Source organism: Amphiura filiformis, chromosome 15 (genome assembly GCF_039555335.1).
Source record: "Amphiura filiformis chromosome 15, Afil_fr2py, whole genome shotgun sequence".
Taxonomy (NCBI): Eukaryota; Metazoa; Echinodermata; class Ophiuroidea; order Amphilepidida; family Amphiuridae; genus Amphiura; species Amphiura filiformis.
Genome location: NC_092642.1, coordinates 2,764,263 through 2,788,792, shown reverse-complemented (window position 1 = coordinate 2,788,792; position 24,530 = coordinate 2,764,263). Strand labels below are relative to the sequence as shown.

The following is a 24,530-nucleotide window of genomic DNA, read 5'->3' as shown; positions in this document are numbered from 1 at the left end:
CAATTCCACTAAAAGGTCATTCTGCAATGTGTATGTGTACATACAGGTCAAAGAACTGTGGATGGGGGATGATGTGCAAGTATAACTGATTTCACACTTTCTATTTCCTCTGTTTGTCTGCTCTTGAATTAATCAACAGTGAATTTAAAGTAAGTGTGTGCCCAAAAGTGTGTGTTTGCAAAATGCTGCAAAACAAGGATGCACACCAGAAAATAGCAGAGTAATTAAGGGATCTAAAATGAGCGTTTATTGCGTTTCGACAGTATTTTTTGTGAGACATGAGAGCACCTCAGACCTATCGAATTGCATTCTGAATACGAAGCATGTCTTTCTGATATCAAATAATTTTCATTTTTTGAAAATCACAATATAATACAAATTTTATGGCAAATTATAAAAATTTGATATTTTTCAAATTTTGATATATAACAGTCCTCGAAGTAAATTATATAAATCTAATGATATATTCTTAAAGTGTATGTAGCAGGAGGAAAAGCCGACGGTCAATTGAAAATTTTGACCTTTCATATTGAAGATATGGATTTTTTCCCAAAAAGACCAAATTTTTTTTGGTGTTTTGGGAAAAAAATCCATATCTTCAATACAAAAGGTCAAAATTTTCAATTGATCGTCAGCTTTTCATCCCACCTACATACACTTTAAGTATAAATCATCAGATTTATAAAGTTTACTTCAAGTACTGTTAAATATCAAAAATATCAATTTTAATGATTTGCCATAAAATGTGTATTAAATTGCAATTTCAAAAATCAAAATTATTTGATTATCAGAATGACTTTCTTCAGATTCAGAATGCAATTCGATATGTCTGATGTGCTCTAATGTCCCAAAATAAATACTGTCCAAACGCTCATACCCCAGCCCTTAAGGACACAGAGCAACCGAGGATGTCCATGGTTCCTTCTACCTATCAGCATATTGCAAACACCCTAAAAATGCTAGAATAAGACCCTGTGGATAAGACTGTGTCTCCTTTGTCTGTACAAAGCCATGTCTCGGTTGGATAGTAAAAAGTCAAGTGGGTCCAGGTTTGGAGCCTAGATTCAGGTGTACAAGATCTCCTCGGTTAGATAGGAAAAAAGTTGTGTAGGTCCTCACTTGCTTGTCTTTATACAAGTAGTGGTGCATTGGTAAACTCGCACTGACCAAGAAAGTCTAGGGCTGCAGGCAAGTCAAGAGTTATTCCCAGTGACAAGAAAGCCAGATCAGAGTTATAGTTTGCCAAAGCCTAAAGTAGCCCTATAATTATGTAATAAAGACCCACTTTTCTAGAAACCCATACCTTCGGTCGCTCTTTAGAACGATGTCAGAGGGGATATGGTCTCAGTTCTTTTCCTTTTTTATCGGTTAGAAAAATATAGGTCAGCTTTAGAGCAAAGCTAGTCAAAATGTTACCTATTTACAGATCAATCTCCCTTGCAGTATCAGCTTTAGTAATGTGTAGACAGTCAAATGCGCATGAGGCATTTTTTTTTGCTGACTGATACTTTGTTATGTCATCACTCTATGACGCATTGCTAACATTCATGTTGCAATTTACTAGCAAATTGAAACCATATTACCTCATCAAATCTCTAGCTTTCAATACTTTCCTTTTTGGGTATCATATACTACGTGATCTGACTAACCGGGCCAAAGGTGGTAAATGTGAAATTGAGATATAGGCCAAAATTGGGAACAAAATAAAATAAAATAGGTAAGAAAATTGGTATTGTTAAGGGTAGAGTAGGTGTTGTTGGTCGAAGCAGCCACAAAAAAATTGATTTTCATTATCTAAATCAATTATTGAATAATAACACTTTGATGTTTTGCAAAAGTTCATTCTACAAATCATATACTTTGAAAACTTGCTTGATTTATTGTTGTTTATGAGTTATGTACGCTTTACAAAAGTGTTGTTGTTTCAGCCCTCTTTACAACATAACTCAAGAACCACAGGCCCTACAAAAGTATGTGATATTTGAAATCTTCTATACAGTCATTATGAAATGATCAATGCAATTTTGCCAAAGCTCACTACCATTCGCAAGATGCTGTGAACTACTAACTTTAAAGCCCACTAGTTTGCAAACAAGTATGCTAGGGATGTAAAGGTTGGACTATTCCATTTGAAATCTGCACTCCCCTGTGGAAGATTGTGGAAATATCTTCCACCAAAGATGGATAATGAATGGAGGCAACCCATTAGGCAGCTCCATTTGAATTCCATACACCCTCTGAGAAAGATTCAACATGAATCTTCCACAGAGGTAGGGCAAGTTTCAAATAGAGATTGGTTGGAGGGGAGGGGGTGCATACTTAAACTGGAATACACCATATCAGAAATATCATGGCTAGTAACTGCATTGATGCTGATAATAACTCAATTTCCAAAATTGCCTCCTTTGGCTCGCTTAGATCAGATGTGTCACATAGGATAGTACTGACGTCTGCTAATGTTGATAATTGTTTCCAAAATTTGGCACGGTCTATAATATGAACCGCTGAGCCTTTGCTAAAGCATGTTTGTGCTTATTTGAATGTATTTTGCACGTATTTATCAAATATTAATTTTAAAAATGAAAATTTATAAAAAATTAAACCTTTTTATACAATTTTTGAAGACATTAATCAGACTATCAAATTCATTCAGCATTTGCAGGATTAATTCTCTTATAACATATAACAGCAGATCACCTGGTTAAGGTTATTGGCTAAATGAACTGGGTCATGGCATAAAAGCATGAAATGCTTGCGTGCATCAAAGTGAAATGGATTCACTAAATTGTCAAGCTCACAGATATTTCTTTTCTCTCTAGGTCTTTAAGTAAATGTATCAATTTTGAGCCACGAAAATAGAAAATACTGTGATGCAAAAATCAAGCTCCAGAGATCACATAAGTGAGAAAAAGATGTGATTTCCTCATATTTAATTTAAAACTCTGGTGCATTCAAATTATCAATTTTCTATTAAATAATAACCCCACAAACTGCTGTTTAGTTGTACTATGAGCAGCTTAACTTTCTGCAGGTGACCACTAAAGATTTTTTTTAAAGTACGAGCTCTCGGCAGTTTGTCATTCCTGACAAAAGGTCCATGAACCACTTCTCCTACAGAATGATATCCCATCACGATGCCACAGGTAAAGCAAGTCTGTTACACTAATAATAAAACAAGTGCTATCAGTGAGATCTCGTTGCAACTCTTCCGTGATCCCGCTGATATCGGGGGGTATGTGAACTTGATTAACATGATCAAGGGAAGCTTGCCTAAATGAGTCATATATCCCATTTATACATACAACATATTCTTCCACTTAACCACGTTAGCACTTTGAAAGATACACCTTTCATTGTGACTGGCCCAAAGACATTTTGTTTCCTCACGGTGTGTCCGTCTGTGTGGAGCGTGGAGTGGAGGGATGGGTCAATTTGTGGGGACGTAACAGCTAATGGTGGGGGTGGTTGAGTGCCCCTTGGAAAATGTGTTTTGGTGAAATTGGAATGGAAAGAATAAAATCATTTTAAGTGCTAGATTTGGGCACACTTCAGCCACACAGGATCTTCAATTTATTCTCTTCAGCTGAGCAAGTCAAACTAGCAAGTGTACAAAGTAACTACATTGTCTTGCAAAGTAGCACTGCAGTACTCATCAAAGGACTTTTCTTGTGGTAAGACATGCGAAGCAAAATTGATACTCATCAGCATGCAAGCAGTGTTCGAAATAAGCCCTATTGCAGTGCAATTTTCACCTCAAAATTCTCCTGTTGCGATACAACTTTAAATGTGTGGTGCAAAATTGTGATACCACATTGTACAGACTTTATGTGTTGATTGTCTTGAGACTGCACTACAAATTGCCCTGCATCAGATGAAAGTGCACCACAACTTTCAAAATGGTGTGCAAAAGTGCCCCGAAGGTAAAAACTTAATTTGAAGACTGCATGTAAGGCCTTTTTCTTGCAATGCCAACACCTGAAACGTGTGGGCCCTATTTGTTATATGTGCCTGGCAAATGCCTCACCGCTACAGGCGCTGACTTCTACATTTATTTGCATGTCTCCTCAGACAAGATGTGCAATCGGGTGCAAATTCCAGGCACTTGACACAAAATGAACTTTGCATGTATTGATGTGTACAATTGACACATGAGACAATAGCCTGCCTGCTCCACGCATGCAAAACCTTTGATCAGTACTGTTATGAAATCATATTACGTACTAAACAATACTATGTATATATTTCTTGTCAACTATTATATAATGTCAAAGACAGAAGCAAGTTATCTCAAACTCATAATGGAATGAGGGCAAAATAATTGATGCTGATGGAATTTTGACATTGAACTTGATGACACAAGTCTGACACATTCAATCAACCAAACCTGACAAAAATAATCCTTGGGAGTCACTGTTATGTTGCCAGTCAGTCATTACTGATTGTATCAGGGGGAGGACCTGAACTGACCAGTAGGGTGGGGGTAGTCATTACTGATTGTATCAGGGGAGGACCTGAACTGACCAGTAGGTGTGGGGGTGGGGTAGTCATTACTGATTGTATCAGGGGGAGGACCTGAACTGACCAGTAGGGTGGGGGTAGTCATTACTGATTGTATCAGGGGGAGGACCTGAACTGACCAGTAGGGTGGGGGTAGTCATTACTGATTGTATCAGGGGGAGGACCTGAACTGACCAGTAGGGTGGGGGTAGTCATTACTGATTGTATCAGGGGGAGGACCTGAACTGACCAGTAGGGTGGGGGTAGTCCTTACTGATTGTATCAGGGGGAGGACCTGAACTGACCAGTAGGGTGGGGGTAGTCATTACTGATTGTATCAGGGAGGGGGCTGAACTGACCAGTAGGGTGGGGGGTAGTCGTTACTGATTGTATCAGGGGGAGGACCTGAACTGACCAGTAGGGTGGGGGGTAGTCATTACTGATTGTATCAGGGAGGGGGCTGAACTGACCAGTAGGGTGGGGGTGGAGTCATTACTGATTGTATCAGGGGGAGGACCTGAACTGACCAGTAGGGTGGAGGTAGTAATTACTGATTGTATCAGGGGAGGACCTGAACTGACCAGTAGGGTGGGGTAGTCATTACTGATTGTATCAGGGGAGGACCTGAACTGACCAGTAGGGTGGGGTAGTCATTACTGATTGTATCAGGGAGGGGGCTGAACTGACCAGTAGGGTGGGGGTGGAGTCATTACTGATTGTATCAGGGGAGGACCTGAACTGACCAGTAGGGTGGAGGTAGTAATTACTGATTGTATCAGGGGGAGGACCTGAACTGACCCCGTAGGCGTTACTGATTGTATCAGGGGGACTGGAGGACCTGAACTGACCAGTAGGGTGGGGGGTAGTCGTTACTGATTGTATCAGGGGGAGGACCTGAACTGACCAGTAGGGTGGGGGTAGTCATTACTGATTGTATGGGGGGGGGGTGAAATGACCAGTAGGGTCATGGGAGGGCGAGGGTTTCATCCGCTTCCATCACGAGTTTTAAAAAGTCACTTAAGACCTATCTTTTTCCATGATGTGTTTTACTTTGTTGATCTTTATATTTAAGACTTGTATTATGCAAATTTAAGGTTTGTACTCTATATAAGGTTTTGCTTGTGTACTTTAAGATGTTTTTTATTTTTACTTTGTAAGCGCTACGAGCTTGTCATAAGGAACAGCGCACCAAAAGTTTACTGTTATGTTATGTTATGTTGGAAAGGCTTAGGCCTTGATCAATATTCCAATCAGTAAAACAGTATACATGGAAAAATGTGCAATCAATGAAACTCATTTAGGGCAGTGGTGTAGCCAGGACTTTCTCAGGAGAGGAGGGGGAAAAGGGGGCCAGAATTTAACAAAACTGGTCAAAAATAGGCTGAGAAGTAAACAAAAAGGCCTACAAATTGTACATATCAGGGCAGCCTGCATCCCACGGTGGAAAGACTTCTAGTGAAGCAGCTGTCCCCCTTTCCATGCCACTGTTTTAGAGAGAAGTTTTGCTTCCACAAATACATGGGAAACTAGGAAATTTTAGACTTTGCGCGATAAACTTAGGTGGTCAAGGCTCAGGGATTTATAGCCACTGAAACACCTGTAGATTTTTTCATCAGCTTAATTAAGTACCTCCTGTGATTGAAGATTGAAGGCTTTGAATCATGTAATATAAAATTGCAATGGAGAGGTTAGTGCAAGAAAGCCCTACATGCGATAGTTGTTTGACAATTTTGCATTCTGTATTTGACACATCTAAAAAATGATGGTTGCCCATGCCAAGACCTATTACCAGCCACCTAGCTGCAGTTTGTGGCCCTCACGGATTTAGCGAGCGCGCAGCGTGAGGCGTTAAACCGACGCAACCGACCTTGCAAGGTTCTGATGCAACCTCTCTGGATAGTATACAAAAGCAACAGAGCCCAAAAGTAGTGCTACCAGCCACTCTGCCCTCTAAGTCCCCTCAAGGCACCTGTGCACCCTCCTTGTTTGTCCCTGGTCCACAAGGGGAGGGGCACAGCCTGGCATTATGTCCTCTTCACTAATTTGATTGATAGGCAAGTTACCCCCTCCCCCACACACACACACACAACCCTATACATTTCCACCGATAACCGTAGACTCGTATTGTGTGTGTGGTTGTTAACAGCGAAACCGTGGACCCACACACACAAACATATTATAATCCAAACGTGGACTTCTGTGATATTTCACTGCTAACCATGGACCTGGTATTACACCTACGATCGATAGACATGATAGATGACCCTACTCCATATGCAAAGTTATGCTTGTATAGCACTATCTGCCGCTGTCTTATGACCGTGGACATCCACGGTTCGCTATGTGTGATTTTCACTACATAAGTGTGGACTCAAAGTCCACGTTTGTAAGTGAAAACAAACAACACACATATGATTAGATAGTTCTGCATCCTATGGTCAAGCATATTGAATGGACAACTTGGCTTCTGGAATAATTGGGTAATTAGACAAACTGACCACAATCACTGACCAAATGGTTAAGTGTTGAAAGTAGAAAGTTGACAAATGGGAGTATATCTCAAAATCTGCTATGTCCAAATGTGAATCAAACTCTCTGAGTTTGGGCTACTCAAGCAAGATTCACTGTCAGCTGGCACTACACAGTGAGTGGTGCAATGAATACCAATCACAACCGTAGCCATTTAGTTGCCCCACCATCATGGGCGTCAATCCAACGGGGGGTTGTGTCCTCCTCCCACCCACCCCCTCTTGTAGATGGTGCCAAGTGTGGAGGTGTGTGTGTTTTCCAACTGGGGAGATTCACACACCCACATTCAAACTGGGGAGATTTTTTTACACAAATCTCACAGCAACCGCCATACTGTGGAGGTTGCTCTAATCAGAAAATGACAGGTGGTATACCCCCCTCTATGGCTCAAAAACCCCATTTTTGAGGTTATCTTCAACTGTGGAGCTCCACGGTTGTTAGGAGACTCCACAGTGTGAATGTGACAAAACACACACACCTCCAAAGTAAGAACCATTTACAAATGCACTTACCCATTTTTTGTTCTTTTCAGCCACATTTTGACAATTAAGGTCAATTGTCCTCCACCCCCACATTTCAAGCTGGATTGGCGCTTTGTTGCTAATGCCCACCATGCACCACTGACCTTTTGGAGCATCAGCTAGGTGTCAAGGCCATTCCAGATTTTGAATGTTTTCCATGGTGCTTAAAATAAAGGCTGTAAACTTCTAACCAAACCTCTTAAGAATAGCAAACCTCAGTGTTTCCAGCTCTAACATGAACACGCCTATTAAGTAATAATTGTCAATAATTTATATTCAATAATTCTTGTAGGCACCTCTCATCACTAAGCTTAACCACTTGGGGTTAGAGAGGATGACCCATTTACCATGCTCCATTAGGCACCGTGGTGAAACATCACATTTCACACAGACTTTAGAGTCAATACAGGCTCCCCAGGGTTAGGCTGGAGAAGCATCTGCTGCAGGGCGTGTGCTGTTTGTATATTTCTGTCAAGTTGTGCATTTCATCATAGCGAAGTTGTTGTACGCTGTTTTTGTTTTGTAATTATGTAAATAACAACAAGTGACACATCATGCAGTTGCAGGAGTAAGCTCTTTGCAGGAGTACTCTACAAAAGATTCTTTTAGTCCAGGACATGTCTTGCAGGGCCGTAGCAAGCGGGCGGCTGGGGATGCCATGGCCACCCCACTTTTTGAGAAATTTGTTATGTTTTTCAACCTTGTAACGGCCCTGATGTCTTGTATATTGTAAATGTGGAAATTGAAGTCGGGCTCGGTTTGTGCTCGGTCCAGCCACTTGGGCTAGCCTCGTGCCTGCGACTCATGCTATGCGCTCGCATGCTCAGTCGAGCCCTTCTACTGGCTTTGTGCTAAGCGCTCGCTAAGTCCATGAGAGCCAAAGACTGTGGCTAGTGAAAGGTTCATTGTAGGATTCCTATTTCCCAGCTCATTGGCAGGGCCGTTCCTAGGGATTTTGCCGCCCTAGGCAAAGCCTCTCCCTGCCGCCCCACCAAAGCACACCAAAAAAGTGTTAAAGGTGGTTACCCCCTTGAAAACTGTGGCAGTTTTGACCTTTTATATACTGCCCACCAGTGGCGCAGTTAGGGCTTGTGACGCCCCCTCACCCTGATTCTTGAAACTATTTTCCACAAATAGGGCCCACCACTAATACATTTTGGCTGTAATTAATTATTGATTATCTTTAAAATGATTTTGAAGTGAAATGCGCGCGAAGAGCGCGAAAATTTTGACTTTCATCGCTTGGAGGGGCGCAGAATCGATGCTGAATTGGTCAATTGATTGATTTTAAATAGGGTCTACCACAAATAAATTTTGACAGTAATTAATTATTAATTGATCTTTTGTAGTGAAATGCGCGCGAAGCGCGCGAAAATTTTGACTTTCATCGCTTGAGAGGCGCAGAATCGATGCTGAATTGGTCAATTCGGGCGCCCCTAAGGATGGTGCCCCACCTGCCCCCTCCCCGTTGCTATATACGCCACTGCTGCCCACGACCGCTTTCCTTCTTTTCTGTATTTTTTATCCCTCCCATTTTTTTCTTTTTATCCGCCCTCATTTTTTCTTCCTTTTCTTTCTCCATTCCCATTTTTTTCCTTTTTCGCCTTTTTGCGCCTCTCATGTTCGCCGCCCTAGGCGACCGCCTTACCTGGCCTAATGGTCGGAACGGCCCTGCTCATTGGAATTCTTCAGACACAAGTCAACATACACTCTTATAAAAAGAGAATGATTGGACAGAATGGTACTGAAAATAACCATGGCTGCAGAAAGAACATAATAAATGGTTCTTTGAGTCTTTAAAGAACCATTTTTGGTTTGATGCAGAACCATGTTGAGATTCAGGCTTAGGAAACATTAGTATAGCTCTATAAGAGTCACATATATAGTAAATATTAATAACAGTATTACCTCTGGCCTCCAAGTCTCAAAACAACATAAAATGTTCTATTTCTTGCCAAATATGGAAAGATGCAAAACATAAAATAAGCTTTTTGCTACACATTGACCTGTCCGTGTCCAGTTGGTGCTACTTTTATGATGTGTAAGTGACTCACAGGAACGGGTGGATGACTATGTCAGTTCACAATGTGTGAAATGACATTCAGTCCTGAAAGATTTGATGAAATTACTAAACATTACATTACTTACACCCAAACAAATACTGAAGTCATTGTTATATGATATATTCATTATCACTGGGGACTTCGCTATACAATATAGTCACAGTGTAGGTAAATCAGAATTATAGGAGTTTTAGCCCTAATTCCCTCCGGGTGGTTTGAGTGGAGGTGCCTTATGTTTTACCTGCTGCCCACCCGCATGTTGATGAGGAGGTACATGGTGTGAGCTGTTAGGTTTTTGTTGGTCTGAGAGTTAGGTTAGTGAAGACTAGGGTGTCTGACTATAAATAAATGTTGGTATTTATACAGCACCTTTCACATGTGCACATGTACCAAAGTGCTTTACATTTATTCCGTTGTTGTTAGAATATGTCAGCTGCCATAAAATGCCCAAGGCATGCTCATAACTTTGGGCAGCGCTCAATGGACAATATTCATAACAGCTCCCCATTTCGCCCCTGGGTAGAGAGAGGCAAGTAAGGTAAAGCACCTTGCCTAAGAGCATAACACAATGGCACCGCTGCAGCTGGGGCTCAAAACTTATTAAGGGCTCCACCAATTACAAGGCAGAGCCTGTACCGCTGCGCCAACTTGCCCCTGTACCATTTTTACCCTGATGAGGCAGTAACATCAGGGTGCTTTGCATTGGGTGCAGCTTCAAATGCTAGCGTTCCCTCAAAATGCTGCCGTAAACACATACACGCTTACAGACATATTGCATAGATGCACATGAGAAACAGCTGCCTCAACACATTGCTGCAACATCAGGGTGGAAATGGTAGGCCTATTATAGGTGTGGCAGAGGTAAACATAAGAGAGTACGTGGGCTGAGGCATATTGATGGAGACTGGATGGATTGAGGGTTGACCATGGCAGAATTGCTGGTGTTTGGTATTAGTGGCACCATGCGACTATCCCTTTACCTTGCAGATTGTCTTGAAAAGTATATGCTCTGTGTAGGAATTTAGGAAAGTAATAGGAAAACTGAGTAAAGTCTGTCTGTCCTGGGTTATATACTGATGTCTTATTCAACTGACCCCTTTTCGGTTCTGAGATTATAGATCTGATCATGTTTGGCACCATAGTAAACTAGGCCAGCTTCCTGCATGGCCAGATCACAATATGACATCTTTGATGGATGAAAACTTGCTGATGTGAACTCTGGAAAAGGTTAAACAAGCTTAAGTGTTTTTCTCTACATTTATATGGACTTGGAATGCTCCATGCTTTGGCTCATCCCATGCATCCTACAGGTACTTTTTGTTTTCTGACAGATGCAGGGCCAATTGGACACAGCATCTACTGCTGAAAAAAACAACGATGAGAAGCTGATAATTTTGATTGGAACAATAATATTGCAGTTGGAACCGGGAGCAGAAGCTTGCAGTGGAGAACTGAAAAAGCAATGTTTGTCTCAGCGGATAAATGCCTGATAAAATGTCGGACCATGCATATTGGACTTCTCATGCAATATATGATTCACCTAATGGTGCATGACCTGCTACCACGAAATCAGCGTAAAGTCGCCGCGACTTTATACTCATTTCCTTGAGTTGGTAGATTCGAGACATTTGATCTGACTAAGTTGATGTTCTTTGTTTGCCGCGCACCTGTACAAGCCAGTAGTATAATTCTTCGTGAATCACCCATTGTGCCCCCATTCACAACGGACATTCAGCTTTAACAGGTGAGTGAACACCAACGCAGTAATCAGGGTGTTTTTAGTGACTAACACCTTGCGACTTTATGCTGATTTCGTGGTAGCAATTAAGTCACATATGGGCTTCTTAACATTTAGGCACAAACTGAAAGTGCCCTCTCGTAAAAATCCAATGAGCAAATAAGTACAGGGTCTTGTTTGGATTTTCTTCAGAAGGATTTGATATCTACCCTAAGGCAAAGAGGGTCTCTTAAGTCTTGTTTGGGATATCTACCCTAAGGCAAACAAGCCTACGTGCACCATTAACGCGAATCTTTACGGTGTATGACGTATTCAATGTTTAACCTCTTATACTCTTAACCCATATTTATAACTAAACTTAGTGTTTTATGTCATTAACCACCATCAATTACCTTTCACAGAGGGATTATTGCATTCAAGCATATCAACCAATGTCTGCTAACCCTGACACACAAAAACTGTCCGTCCATTCTACACACAAGGGAACAGTCATCTTTACCAAAAGTTTTGACAAGAATGGGCAGAGGATATCATCTATGTATGAATTTTCTCAGTGGCATAACCAGTGGCACTGCCATCCTTTGGGGATGCTGGCCGGTCACGATATTTAGATTTAGGCACATATTTGGGTATATTCTTTGTTATTTTTGTCAAATCTTTAATATCCCCCTTGAAAGTTTTCCCAACCAGAAATCCTGGCTACACTAGTCACCTTTTGCAACCCCATTTAATGGTCTTAAAATAAAATGTAAAATGTAGATATTTATATGTGACCATCCAGCACAACTAAGGCCTGAAGTCGCCAATCATCATTTTTGAGATATTCAACCAAAATATTCTGCTTGAAATTAGCTTTAAAATGATGTATATCATGTCTATAGTACTTGACATTTAAGTAGTGAAAAATCAATAAAACAGTCAATAAATCCTTTGTTTCCTATTGTTTATTGTTAAGTTCAATGGAGCATATCTCAATAGTGGCACTAGCGACATCCGGGCTCAGTTGTGGAGGATGGTCACATATAGCGCGTTATGCCGTAAACAGCCTCAAAGCGCTTTACATTTATTCCGCCATCATTAGAATATGTCGGAACCACGTTTGCAGCCTACAATTGGCGCCTAACAGCTTCCCATTGCACCTGGGTGGGGTGAGGCAAGCGAGGCAACGCGCTTTGCCCAAGGGCGCAACACGGTGGTGGGACAGGGACTCGAACCCATGCACATCAAGCAAGCTCTCAGATTATGAGTCCAAGGCCGTAACCACTGAGCCACCGTGTCTTAAAATCATATGCTTGCATACACCTATATACTGTCAGCTGAAGGAGAAGGGACCCCCTACGCTCATGTTTATGCTGCTTCTAGCTTTATTCATTGCAACTACCAGGTTTCGGATCACCTATAAAAATGGGTGTAAGTCAGTTACATTATAATTAGCCCCTATTAGGTGAGATATTTGCTATTGTCATAGGGTATTTTGGTATATTTCTTCCTGCAGAATTAGATTGACATTGTTTCCTCCACCTGTAACCTCTATTATAGCTAGGCCAATGTCTGCACAATTACCTTTTCATGCTCGTATTTTATGGCATCCCTAGATCTGGTCCCGGATCTGGTTCCAGTTCCTTGAGGGGGTGTACGCACAAAGCACACACAGCTGCGAAGAGACCTTCGAGCGCACAGTCCAAGGGAAGACTGGGGAATTTTGTCAGTGAGGGCCTGTCACAGTCGTCTCGACACTGAACAAGTGCTAGGAATCCTTTCATATGTTTCTTTTAAGATGACCGATCCCTTGAGTTGCCTATGGACAATCAATGTGTTGAATTGGAGCATAACAAGGCATGTCTATCACAGGATAGGTCATAGCTAACCAAGTTTTCATATCACACGTACACAAATCAAGTAGATTTTGTGATAATAAGACTGAAAGTAAGTACTCTTTGCAGCAGCAAAAAGAAGCACACAATACTATGCATGTTCACACTTATTCATGTAGATAATTTTTTAAATCATTCCCTATGAGTTTGAGAAAAAAAAAAAAAACGTAGGTATTTTGACAGTATTGATAATTTTCTTTGTTGGCAATAGCTTTCCGGTTTCCCCAATCATGGGCATCAATCTCGGGGGAAGGGGGAGGAACGATGGAAAATTCATGCCTATTTAGATGGTTCCAGTATGAAGGGGAACCTCCCTCTCCCCCAACACCCCTAAGTGGTTTTATTCCTGCCTCTCCATCAGGGGATATATGCTGCCCCTAGGACCACCAAATACTTTTGGGGCACCCTATCAACTCCCCCTGGTGCTGCCACAGGGGTGTGTGTGAGTGGGGCCGGGGTGACGTTGTATGTGTGAATTTGTCTTTCTATACAACGGAGGACTTTAACTTGAAAGTGTAATCATTATGAGGACATAATACCCTCTGTATGATGACTTTAGAACTTTTTTGCGCATTGAAATTAATTGGCAATTTTTGTACTTTATAGAAGTAAAAACACAATTGCTTATGTCCCTGATAATTAGAACCTAATTTCTAATGTTTTTTCTGCAAAAACAAAAAACAAAAACAAAACAAGGATTAAAAACTAGACCTTTGACAAGCAGATTTAGGACAAGCTTAATTTATTATTAGACTAGTTTTAGGTTAATCCACTTGATTTAGGGTTGTGGTTACCATGGTTACTATATAGCAGTAGAATAGTTTCCACCATGAATTGACATAATTCTTGTGAACTGACAGCTGCATTAACAAGTAAACAATATGAGATGATAATATGCCTAATTATAAACAATAATGGTATCATGATTTCATGTCATATTGAATGCTATAATTGAATACTTGCGATATTGTGAATTATATTAGCAAACTTGGTTTGTCATATGAGAACAATTGATATTATATTATTATAGTTAGCAGCATGGATACCGATATTGGACTCTGTCATTCTTGACATTTGCTTAAAAAGTTACCTTTTTCAGAATCTTGGTTTAGCAGCGACATAACTTGAGACACCATCACAGAGTCTTCATTCAGCGTAGTGTTTACAATGACCTACGCTGAATGAAGACTCTGTGATGGTGTTGCAAGCTACGTCGCTGCTAAACCAAGACTCTGAAAAAGGTAACTTTTTAAGCAAATTATTATAGTTATATAAACACAACACAGAAAGAAAGCCTTCACTATGACCCGTCATAAGTCTAAACCTGGTCATGAATGTTACTTGTGTACATAAACTTGTTAGCTCCAATTTGATCATGCCTAGCAGTTTGGCATGACCATTTTGATTTGCAACTTTTGAAAACGCACCATGTCAAACTGGTATCAATCTTTGTCAATATGCAGCTTTTGTTGGCAAATGTGGTATCAAATTAGTGCTAAGCAAGATTCTGCATACAAATGTATCAATTATATTGTTATAACATGATCAGGTTTAATAGATAATGACAGCACATTGGCTGAGGATTTTCTGTTTTTCTTGTGTATATAACAGTCAAGTTAGCCCAAGTTAGCTCAATCGTTAAGGTGTTCGACTATGCGACAGGTTGCGGGTTCAAACCATGGCGGTGCCTAATACGCTCTCATGGAAAAATTGAGTTAGCTTGAAATTCCCCTGGACAAGGAACTTACTGCTAATTTGTCTCGTTGTAACCTGTACGAAACTCGGGGAGCTGATCCTGGTTGCGAAGGTTATTTGTGGAATGTCTAGGGTATGCATGCACTCTTGAAGCAGCAAAGTCCCTGATTTGTTGTTTAATGGTTTATGGAATGATGTGCCCCGTAGTGGTCAGCAACAACCTGTAAAGTGTGCTGAGGCTTGTGGATCAACGTCTAGGCATTGTGCCTGTGCATATAGCACACTATAAATCACTGTGCTTTTTTTTATATAATTCATTATATTTATTGTTTATTCCATTCATTCATTTTTTCAGGCTCTAACAGCATTTCACATATTGCATAAAAAGTGTACTACAGATACTGAAAAAAATACAAAAAAAAGGACTTAATTGAACAAAGTTACAGAAAAATTAATTGGAATTTATAACTAATAACACCAATACAAAACAGCACCACCACAGCAGCACAAGAATCAAATTCAATGTTCCAAATTTAAAAGTATAGTCATTTAATTTCGACATCCAAAACGGAAAAAAAAGAACTTTTGAATGACCCTTATTAAATAAGGCTAGTATGACCCTACATGCACTAAAAATGCACAAAACAATTGACCAAATATGATGCCATACGGAACAGCTGAACCAACGAAGACACACACATTATATAGTTTTATATGACTCATATCTACAAAAATAGAAGCTTTTCCCCCACATTATTTGTGTCTGAAATTATGAAATGTGCATTTGTACATTTCTGTATATGGACACCAACTATGAATTTAACAAACTTCATATAGATATTTGCCTGTGAAATGCACCCGGGAAATGCAATATGGAGGGAGTGTGTATTTCAAATGGGGTTACCTAATGGGTGACTCCATTTGAAATATATACCCCCTGATGTGTGGGAGATTCAGCTCATGCCTTCCATTGGGGGGTTATGGATTTGAACTGTAAGAGCCCAATACACTTCTAACAGATGCCATGAGTGACATGGTGCCAAGGTCTTGTGGCTAAAAGAAAAGGGTTTGCACTTTTCTTGCATCTTTCAAGAAGATCTTATGCAATAATTCTTATATTTAAGATGACAGGTTCTGAGTTTAAGAGTGCTGATTGGGAAACAACTGTACATGACAAGGCAGAAAAACCTACTGGTTAATTAGCCATTTGTTTCTCAAAATCTTCAGATTTGTGATTTCTGCAATGGCAGGGATATTAGGTGTGTATGTGTGCGGTTGTGGAGGTTTGTGTGCGGGGGTGGGCATTTGTAACGAGTAAGATCAGGAAATGAAGATACATACACCAAAATAACATGATAACTGACGTCACCCAGCAAACAAGGATGTCCATGGTTCCCTTTTTCTAGTGTATCGCAAATAATGTAAAAATGCATATAGGCCTATGACCATGTCTTGATTGCCTGTGCAAAGTATATGGTCTCAGTTGGCAAAGTCTAGGGGTGCATGGTTTGGAACTAATAGCTTTGGGTGTCCAAGGTCCACTGTTAGTTGTAGATCCTAATTTTCAAGTCTTTACAAACATGACTAATGTCTGCAGTTCTTGAATGGTGTTTCTAAATTGCAAGCATAAATAAGCAATGACTGCAGTTAGGGGGTGTCAATTGGCACTTTTGATGGTAAGGCAAAAAAACACCCAAAACTTCCAATGTGTGTGTTCACGGTTGGCTAGCAAAAACTGAATATAGTGGGTCAAAGTCTGCAATAGGCATGGTAGGCCTACATTGTTAGTGGGTTTTTTTCACAGATATTCCAATATCTGTGGTTTTAAGTAGGGGTGTGTTTGTAAACACCTGCAAACAATGACACACACATGTGAAACCTGTGTGTAAAAGCAGATGGACACACAGCGGCACGGTGAAGTTGGCTTGAGATTAGACAGACATTCGTTATTACGTTGAATATTACACTTTTAATCGTTTTTCTGCATCGATCAAGGGTACTGGAGTCATTTAAGACCGTTTTTGGACTTTCAAAAATTTCACAATTTTTGAACTTTGTTATTTTGGCGAATTTTGACCTAAAAACCACTTTTATGTATCGATCAAGTGTTCTGGAGTATTTAGTCACTATTTTTGGACATTCAAAATTTCAAAATATTTGAACTTCGTCTTTTGAAATTTTTGTCCAAATTTTTTAAATGCCCAAAAATGGTGTCAAAAGACTGTAGAAAACTTAAACTATACATAAGAGTTGTTTTTAGGTCAAAATTCATCAAAATAAAATTTCAAAAACTTTATATTCAGCGTATTGAATTATTCAATTGTGAATGTCTAATGTCTAATCTCGAGCCAACTTCACCACGCTCACACAGCACTCCTGTGTGAACCAAGGAAGACCAGAGTTCCTGGTCAATGTGTTACTGACACACAGTTTATGTTTGGTATTGTCAGAATGGTGCAGGTGATAAAACAGGTGTGTATATGACATGGTCTCAGATTTGAAGCAGGTTTCACTGCCAAAGTGTGTAAAAATTCACCCCAGAGTGAAAATAGCTATGTTTAATTTCTAATGTGTCTTTTCTAGGGTACAATTGTTTGTAGAACATGATTTTTTTGTCAAAACGCGTGCATTGTACATTGTTTTGCTACAAAATGTTGATTTGTGGCCGATTTTGCCCGAAAAACACACTTTTTGGGTGACAAAAAATTTCACATGCCAACTTTGTATACTCATAGAGTCTACAATATACATAGATATGGCCCTTTAAAATGTTAACATATCAGCTGAGGGTACTATTTGATGGATTCAGGTATTTATTTTGTGATTGACCTAATCATTTGCGCGCCAGAATCATTCAAATATGACATGCCTCGTGACAATTGACAAGCCAAAATAAGCCGTTTCGGCAAAAAAAATTGATTTGAAAAATCATAACTCTTGATAGGAAGGTGCTACAGTGATGGTTGACCTACCAGTATATGCAGTATTGAATGGGCTTTCATTTGATGCCTAACTTTCTTCATTTGAACTAAGGGAAAGACTTGCAAAATGTAAAAATGTTTCCCCTACCCCTTAAAATTTTGATGTGTGTAAAAATTCCTGCCATTTATAAAAATCGGGATTACAAGAAAACTACAAGAGCTATAGGCTTGAAAAACTAATCAGTTATGCACAGTATAAGTTCCTACGTGGGTATAACATTAATATCTTTCCATTCCTTCTCAATTTTCTTTTCTAATTTTTTTATCAATTTGTGACATCTGTAAATTACGTAAAATTTGGCATTTCAAAAAATCGCACAAAAAAAAATATGAGTGCGACATTTTTAAAAAACTAATCAGTTATTCCCATGATACAATACTACAGGGATATAGTATCAAACTTGTGCTAAAATGCATATTTTTTGAGTTCTAATTTTTTATCAAATTGATTTCGCCACCCCATTTTTGAGCAAAATCGGGAACAATTAGTACCTGTAATATTGCGCAATCATGTGACCTATATTCAATGTGTGTGCACCAATCAGATGCCAGACTTGCACTACAACATGATGTGAGTCTTGCAAAGCCTTTATAAGTGTGCCAATAGAGTTCAAATATGTTGTGATGATGTTGTCACTTATGGATCTCATATTTTTATTTCAGTCAAAAGCATTTGCCTCTACTGTAATGCTCATATCAGGAAAACAATGACAGATTTTGCATTTCTGACTTCAGAAAAACTAATCAGTTATTCCCATGATACAATACTACAGGGATATAGTATCAAACTTGTGCTAAAATGCATATTTTTTTAGTTCTAAGTTTTTTATCAAATTGACTCGCCACCCCATTTTTGAGCAAAATCAGGAACAATTAGTACCTGTAATATTGCGCGATCATGTGACCTATATTCAATGTGTGTGCACCAATCAGATGTCAGACTTGAACTACAACATGATGTGAGCCTTGCAGAGCCTTTATAAGTGTGCCAATAGAGTTCAAATATGTTGTGATGATGCTGTCACTTATAGATCTCATATTTTTATTTCCGTCAAAAGCATATGCCTCTACTGTAATGCTCATATCAGGAAAACAATGACAGATTGTGCATTTCTGACTTCAGAAATGAATTCTGCACACAATTTCAGTCTAGAAAACATATTTAAAACAATATTTTTTGAAACTTTATATTTTGCCATTTTTGGCAGTCAAACCTGCTTCAAATCTGAAACCGTGTCATATGGTGTGAGGTTATGTATGACTTGCTCTGTATCAGTGATCTCCTGCTTAAGACAAAGCTGGGAATGCATGACAATAAGCAATGATAAGGGACCTCCTAAGGGGGCCCTGAAAAAACCGACAAAAAATTGTCCTGAGAAAATTGAGTTTATATGCTTTTCTATGGGGTTAACTCATAATTTTCATGTCAAAAAGGGGGGCCCTGAAATTTTTGAGATCTCGAAAAAATGAGATGAAATTTTTTTGCATCAGGCCCCCTAATAAGTGTTTGTGAACGGTCCCTAATTCCAAGATAGTAATAGAGCATAGTCGTAGATCCCGGAGATGCGGGATGAATCCCCCCAATATTTTGATAAGGGGGGATGGTCCATACAATCACCACCCCCCATGTTGATGCCTGTATGTAAGTTTCTGACCAAATAAACCTCATTTTGGTCATTGGCCATTTTAGCCTTAAAAGTGCAAATTTTTGCTTTATTTGCATGGATTTGTTGCACTTTTGCACCATATTTCACCATTTTTGCTTCAATATGGCAACATTTTTCACACGCTTCACATGCATTTACCACAAGCTTATTCGGTCTCCAAATGGTGCTAGATTCACTTTACTTTGAGAAATTTTTTCCCACAAATCTGCGCCACTACAACAGACAGACAAGCAGAGAATACTTACCTCCTCTGACTCTTCTAATCTCTCTTTCCCATGTATCAACCTCCATCTGTGTAGGTGCTGAGACCAAAAATGGTTTCTGTGAATGTATAATTTTGGCTGTTTCCTCACCTGTTGAAAAGGAAGAAAAAATAAAAACAATTTTTATACAAGATCATTCATATAGGCTATAGTTCTAGATTTTAAATGTCAGAGCCCCTGGTAGCACTACTTTTGGGCTCTGTTGCTTTTATATACTATCCAGAGAAGTTGCGTCAGCATAAAGGCGGGCCCCTGGACCCCATCCGCTAAGACGCTCCGCTCGCTACGCTCTATTGATTTTTTTGGCCCTTCAGCATTATTGTTCAACACAATTTGGCCCTTGAAACAAATTAATTGAGAACCCCTGCCCTATATGTCTGTAATACCACATTATTATTCCTATTTGCAGACATTCACTATTAATACCCATTTTCACCCAGACTCTATGGTATGACATCACAATTCATCTAGCTATTCTGCCCTCATATAGAAAAACACAGTTATCTACAAGTACCTAACACAGTAGATACTGTGTGTTTCCATGGCAGGGCAGATATGCAACCAAGCAAACACCCTGTGTCACATAGACGGCTGACCCATCAGGAAATATTGTGTCTATTTATCAGGAAGAATAACACTAAGTTAATACACCCGGCTGACTGATTGGACCAGTGCAAAGACCGGCCAGCATATATCCAAGAGTGCATTAACTCAAAGGAGGATTAACCTGAAGGGGGTCTGGACATGATCAAATGTTGGGGGGCTTAAGTGATTTTGTAGCATTAATACGCAGTGCATAGCCAGGATGTTTCCAGAGGAGGGGTCAAGGCAACATACAAGGGGACAAAATATGGTCAAAATACAAATTCATAAGTATAAAAATGCATAAAAACCTTCAATATCAGGCCAGCCATCATCCCACATGAGGAAAAAAGAGAGGGGAGCAAGATTTCTCACTGGGGGAGCTGGCCCCCTTGCCTACGACACTGGCAATAAGGCAGCGGTGGCCAACCTGTGGTCCACGGGCCAAGTGCGGTCCTAATTGATGTCCAATGTGGCCAATGAAGCCTGTTTTTACAAAAAATACTTATGATACTATATATATAACCCTGTCTGAAATTCTCTGATCCAAAATAGTTGTGGGACATGCACTGTCTGAGGTCTTGTGTTGCAGCTTATTGCCTTTATATATTTTCATTTTTAATCATGTCTGTATGTGACTCAAACCCATTGAATTTGTACAGTGACTTGAGTGACTTGACTTGACTAATGACTCAAGCTAAAAGTGAGTCCAAATAACTTGACTTAACTGGAATTTTTGTGACTCATTACCATTGGTAAGAGGGTGAATAAATTTTCTGCATTTGCTGATAGGTATACATTATGTAATGTGTGTTGTATAGGTTTTCCCTTTAAAATACACCCTTGGAAAACTAAACATGCAAAAACAATTACCCTTCATCAGGGTTATTATAGAGTGAGTCATCAAATTGGGGTGAGGCACTGAGCCTGATTGGGGGAGCACCAGACTTGATTGAGTAGGCACTAGCTGCCTATTTGTAAAGTTTTCCAATGACATAATCCCGGTTCAGATTTGCAAATAGCAAGCACATGTTTCATGACATGCACACAGAATTTGTATAAACATAATGGAAGAATTACAGACATATGTGACATGATCAAGGGGAATGAGTCACATGTCGGCCCTGGTCGAAAATGAGTTTTACACATGTTTCTAAAGAGGACATTTAGAGCTTTCAGAAACTGAAAACCCCATGTTGATACGACTTTTCTTTCTGAAGTTACGCCAATTTATCAATCGCTGAAAACAATATAAAACAAAAGAATTTTAACACTTTCTTTGCCAATATCTCAAAATCAATATTAGCGAAATCCGACTCATTTCCCTTGATCGTGTCACATATCTTCTGTCATCTAAAAACAAATTGCAGTAAAACCGGGGAGGGAGCACTCAACACCACTCAAATGTCCATACGGGTATGTTCCCCCAGAAAAAAAACCCTTTTTGGATTTCGCAGCTCCCAAAGACCCCCTATATTTGACCAAAATAGAGCTCCGAAAGACCCTTGATTTTGATAATTTCAGCTCTAAAAGACCCAAAAATTTCTCATTCCTCATATTTTTCAACCAAAAAGGCAAAAAAGACCCATGATTTTGACTGTTCACAGCTCCAAAAGACCCAATTTTACTTGTTCGCAGCCCGTTCACAGCTCCAAAGACCCCTTTTACCAGTGCGCCGTCAGCTCCCAAAGACCCACCACCTCAAAATTCGGGGAACATACCCACCAAAAATTGTTGATGCCCCCCCTGGAGTAAAACCTTCACCTTTGCCTCAGATTAGCCATGTTATTCTTGTTGACAATGCATCTGTCATGCCTAGTATACACTCATCATTACACATGAAGCCTTTACTATGTCTGTTGCTTTTATCTCATTCAACATCTCATAAATGTACACATCACTTGTATTTCAGGGTGAATCTAATTAATGATCAGACAGACGCTTTACATTTGTGTCAAGTCAGCAAAAATAATCAGTTTAATGTAGATACCAGGCTGGTAACGAGTCGTAACTCGAGAATTGACTTTTCAAAAAGGAAATGACTCAACTCAGATCTTGAAATCATCCCCATAGAGATTGTACAGTGACTTGAGTCATTTGCTAGAAATGACTCGGCTCAACTATGAAATGACTCGAAGCATTACGACTCAGGTAGATGCACATGCATGAGAAGTCATGTCTGTGCTAAGTTGATTACAGTCCGACCTCTCTTATCCGGACCTCTTTTATATGGATCTCTCTGTTATCCGGCTGTAAAATCTTCACAGAAAAACATGTTTTTGATGATTTAACTCCTTACTTCCATGCTCTGAATGCTTAGAATGACATATATGTCACATTAAGCGCTCTAAAGCCATCTTTTAGTGTTATTACCCCATGTGAAAACAATCTTTTGTTGTCACAATTTCAGTACTTGGGACAGTCAATGCAGAATTACATGTAATTCACTTATCCGGATTTTTCACTTATCCGGACAGTGCTTGGTCCCATTATGGCCGGATAAAAGAGGTTGGACTGTTTTTGAAATATTGTCGAAATGTTAACTGTTTATACACTAATTTTGAAAACTACATGATTAAAATAATAACTAATATTAATTTATTTTTCACAAAATCCAGATTTAAAAGTAAAAATAGTGCCCCTAAAAATGGGATACAGCCTGAGCATCAACTTGTTTTTCTGATACCTTTCCCCCTGTACCAAACTGATCAATATATTGTTTACTTATTAAGACTTATCATAAAACCATTGACATTACAAGCAGCCAATTTACTAATTGTTTTGGTCAATCTAAATATAATTCACACTCTTTCCCGACCTCATTAGTGTTATGTCAAAAATAGTTGAGGGCATTCTATTTTTATCGGCACATTGATCTTTTCCTGAGCACTCATTTCCGGTTAGCTAACAATGACTGTGTGACAGAGTCCCATGGTCCTTAACCCTCTACTCACTATGGACCACAATGGCCTCATCTCAATGGCATAGTTCAATAACCTCAATTAAACAATCATAGTGCAAAATTTGACCTCAAGTTGCAGAGTATTAGTTTTTGTACCCAACTTTTTAAAGGTCATTCAATGAATGTACAAATGTATTGGGATTAAAGAACTGTGTCCCTGATAGATGAGCATGTTGTGGATAGTGACTTGGACTTGCAAGCTATGGAGACGACAAGCTCACAACTTTTGTATTCAAAAATAAATGATTTGAAAAAAAAAAAAAAAAAACTTCCATTTTGTATTCTTTGCCAAAAATATATGAAATAATATTAGGAATAACTGTCAGGAAAGTTTTCTGGTCATTTTAGCTGGAAAAAAAAATTAGGTAAAATGGAAGAAAACCCGGCCGGTTACTTTCTTGGTCGCTTACCTGTGGTGTTCTATAAAGTCTGCCTTAAGACATGCCTTATTATGACATTAATTCAAAATTGCTCTGTTGGTCTAAAACACTACAAAATTTGGCTGATGCCATTTAGGTGTAAGTTGGGACATGTGTAAACATTACAAATATGCCAAAAAATCTGGTTTGAAAAAAAAAAACATTTTAAAAGTTCATACGTTATGGCTTATATAGACTTAGGGCCTTAAAATACTATAATATATTTGTATAAACATGGACTGATCTGAAATAAGGTACAAGTAATGACTCAATGTACTGGTTTACCTTTTTTTATTATATAGGCTATTATATTTTGTTTTGCATTCAGGTGTAGTAATATTTGTGTGTATTTTGTTAAGGGATCTAGAATGAGCGTTTATGGCGTTTCGACAGTATTTTTTGTGGGACATGAGAGCATCTCAGACGTATCAAATTGCATTCTGAATACGAAGCATGTCTTTCTGATATCAAATAATTTTCATTTTTGAAATTCACGATATAATACAAATTTTATGACAAATTATTAAAATTTGATATTTTTCAAATTTTGATATATAACAGTCCTCGAAATAAATTTGATAAATCTAATGATATATTCTTAAAGTGTATGTAGCTGGGAGGAAAAGTCGACGATCAATTGAAAATTTTGACCTTTTATATTGAAGATATGGATTTTTTTCCCAAAAGACCTATTTTTTATGGTGTTTTGGGAAAAAAAAATCCATATCTTCAATCTGAA

At 39.1% G+C, this 24,530-nt stretch overlaps 1 protein-coding gene across 1 annotated transcript in view; it reads right to left on the bottom strand.

Moving 5' to 3' along the window:
* The window catches only part of LOC140171146 (uncharacterized), a 39,647-nt gene that overhangs the window by 10,766 nt on the left and 4,351 nt on the right, over positions 1-24,530 (bottom strand). The window contains 1 exon segment of the mRNA XM_072194333.1: positions 19,811-19,918. Within this exon segment, the coding sequence (XP_072050434.1) occupies positions 19,811-19,918 (108 nt within the window).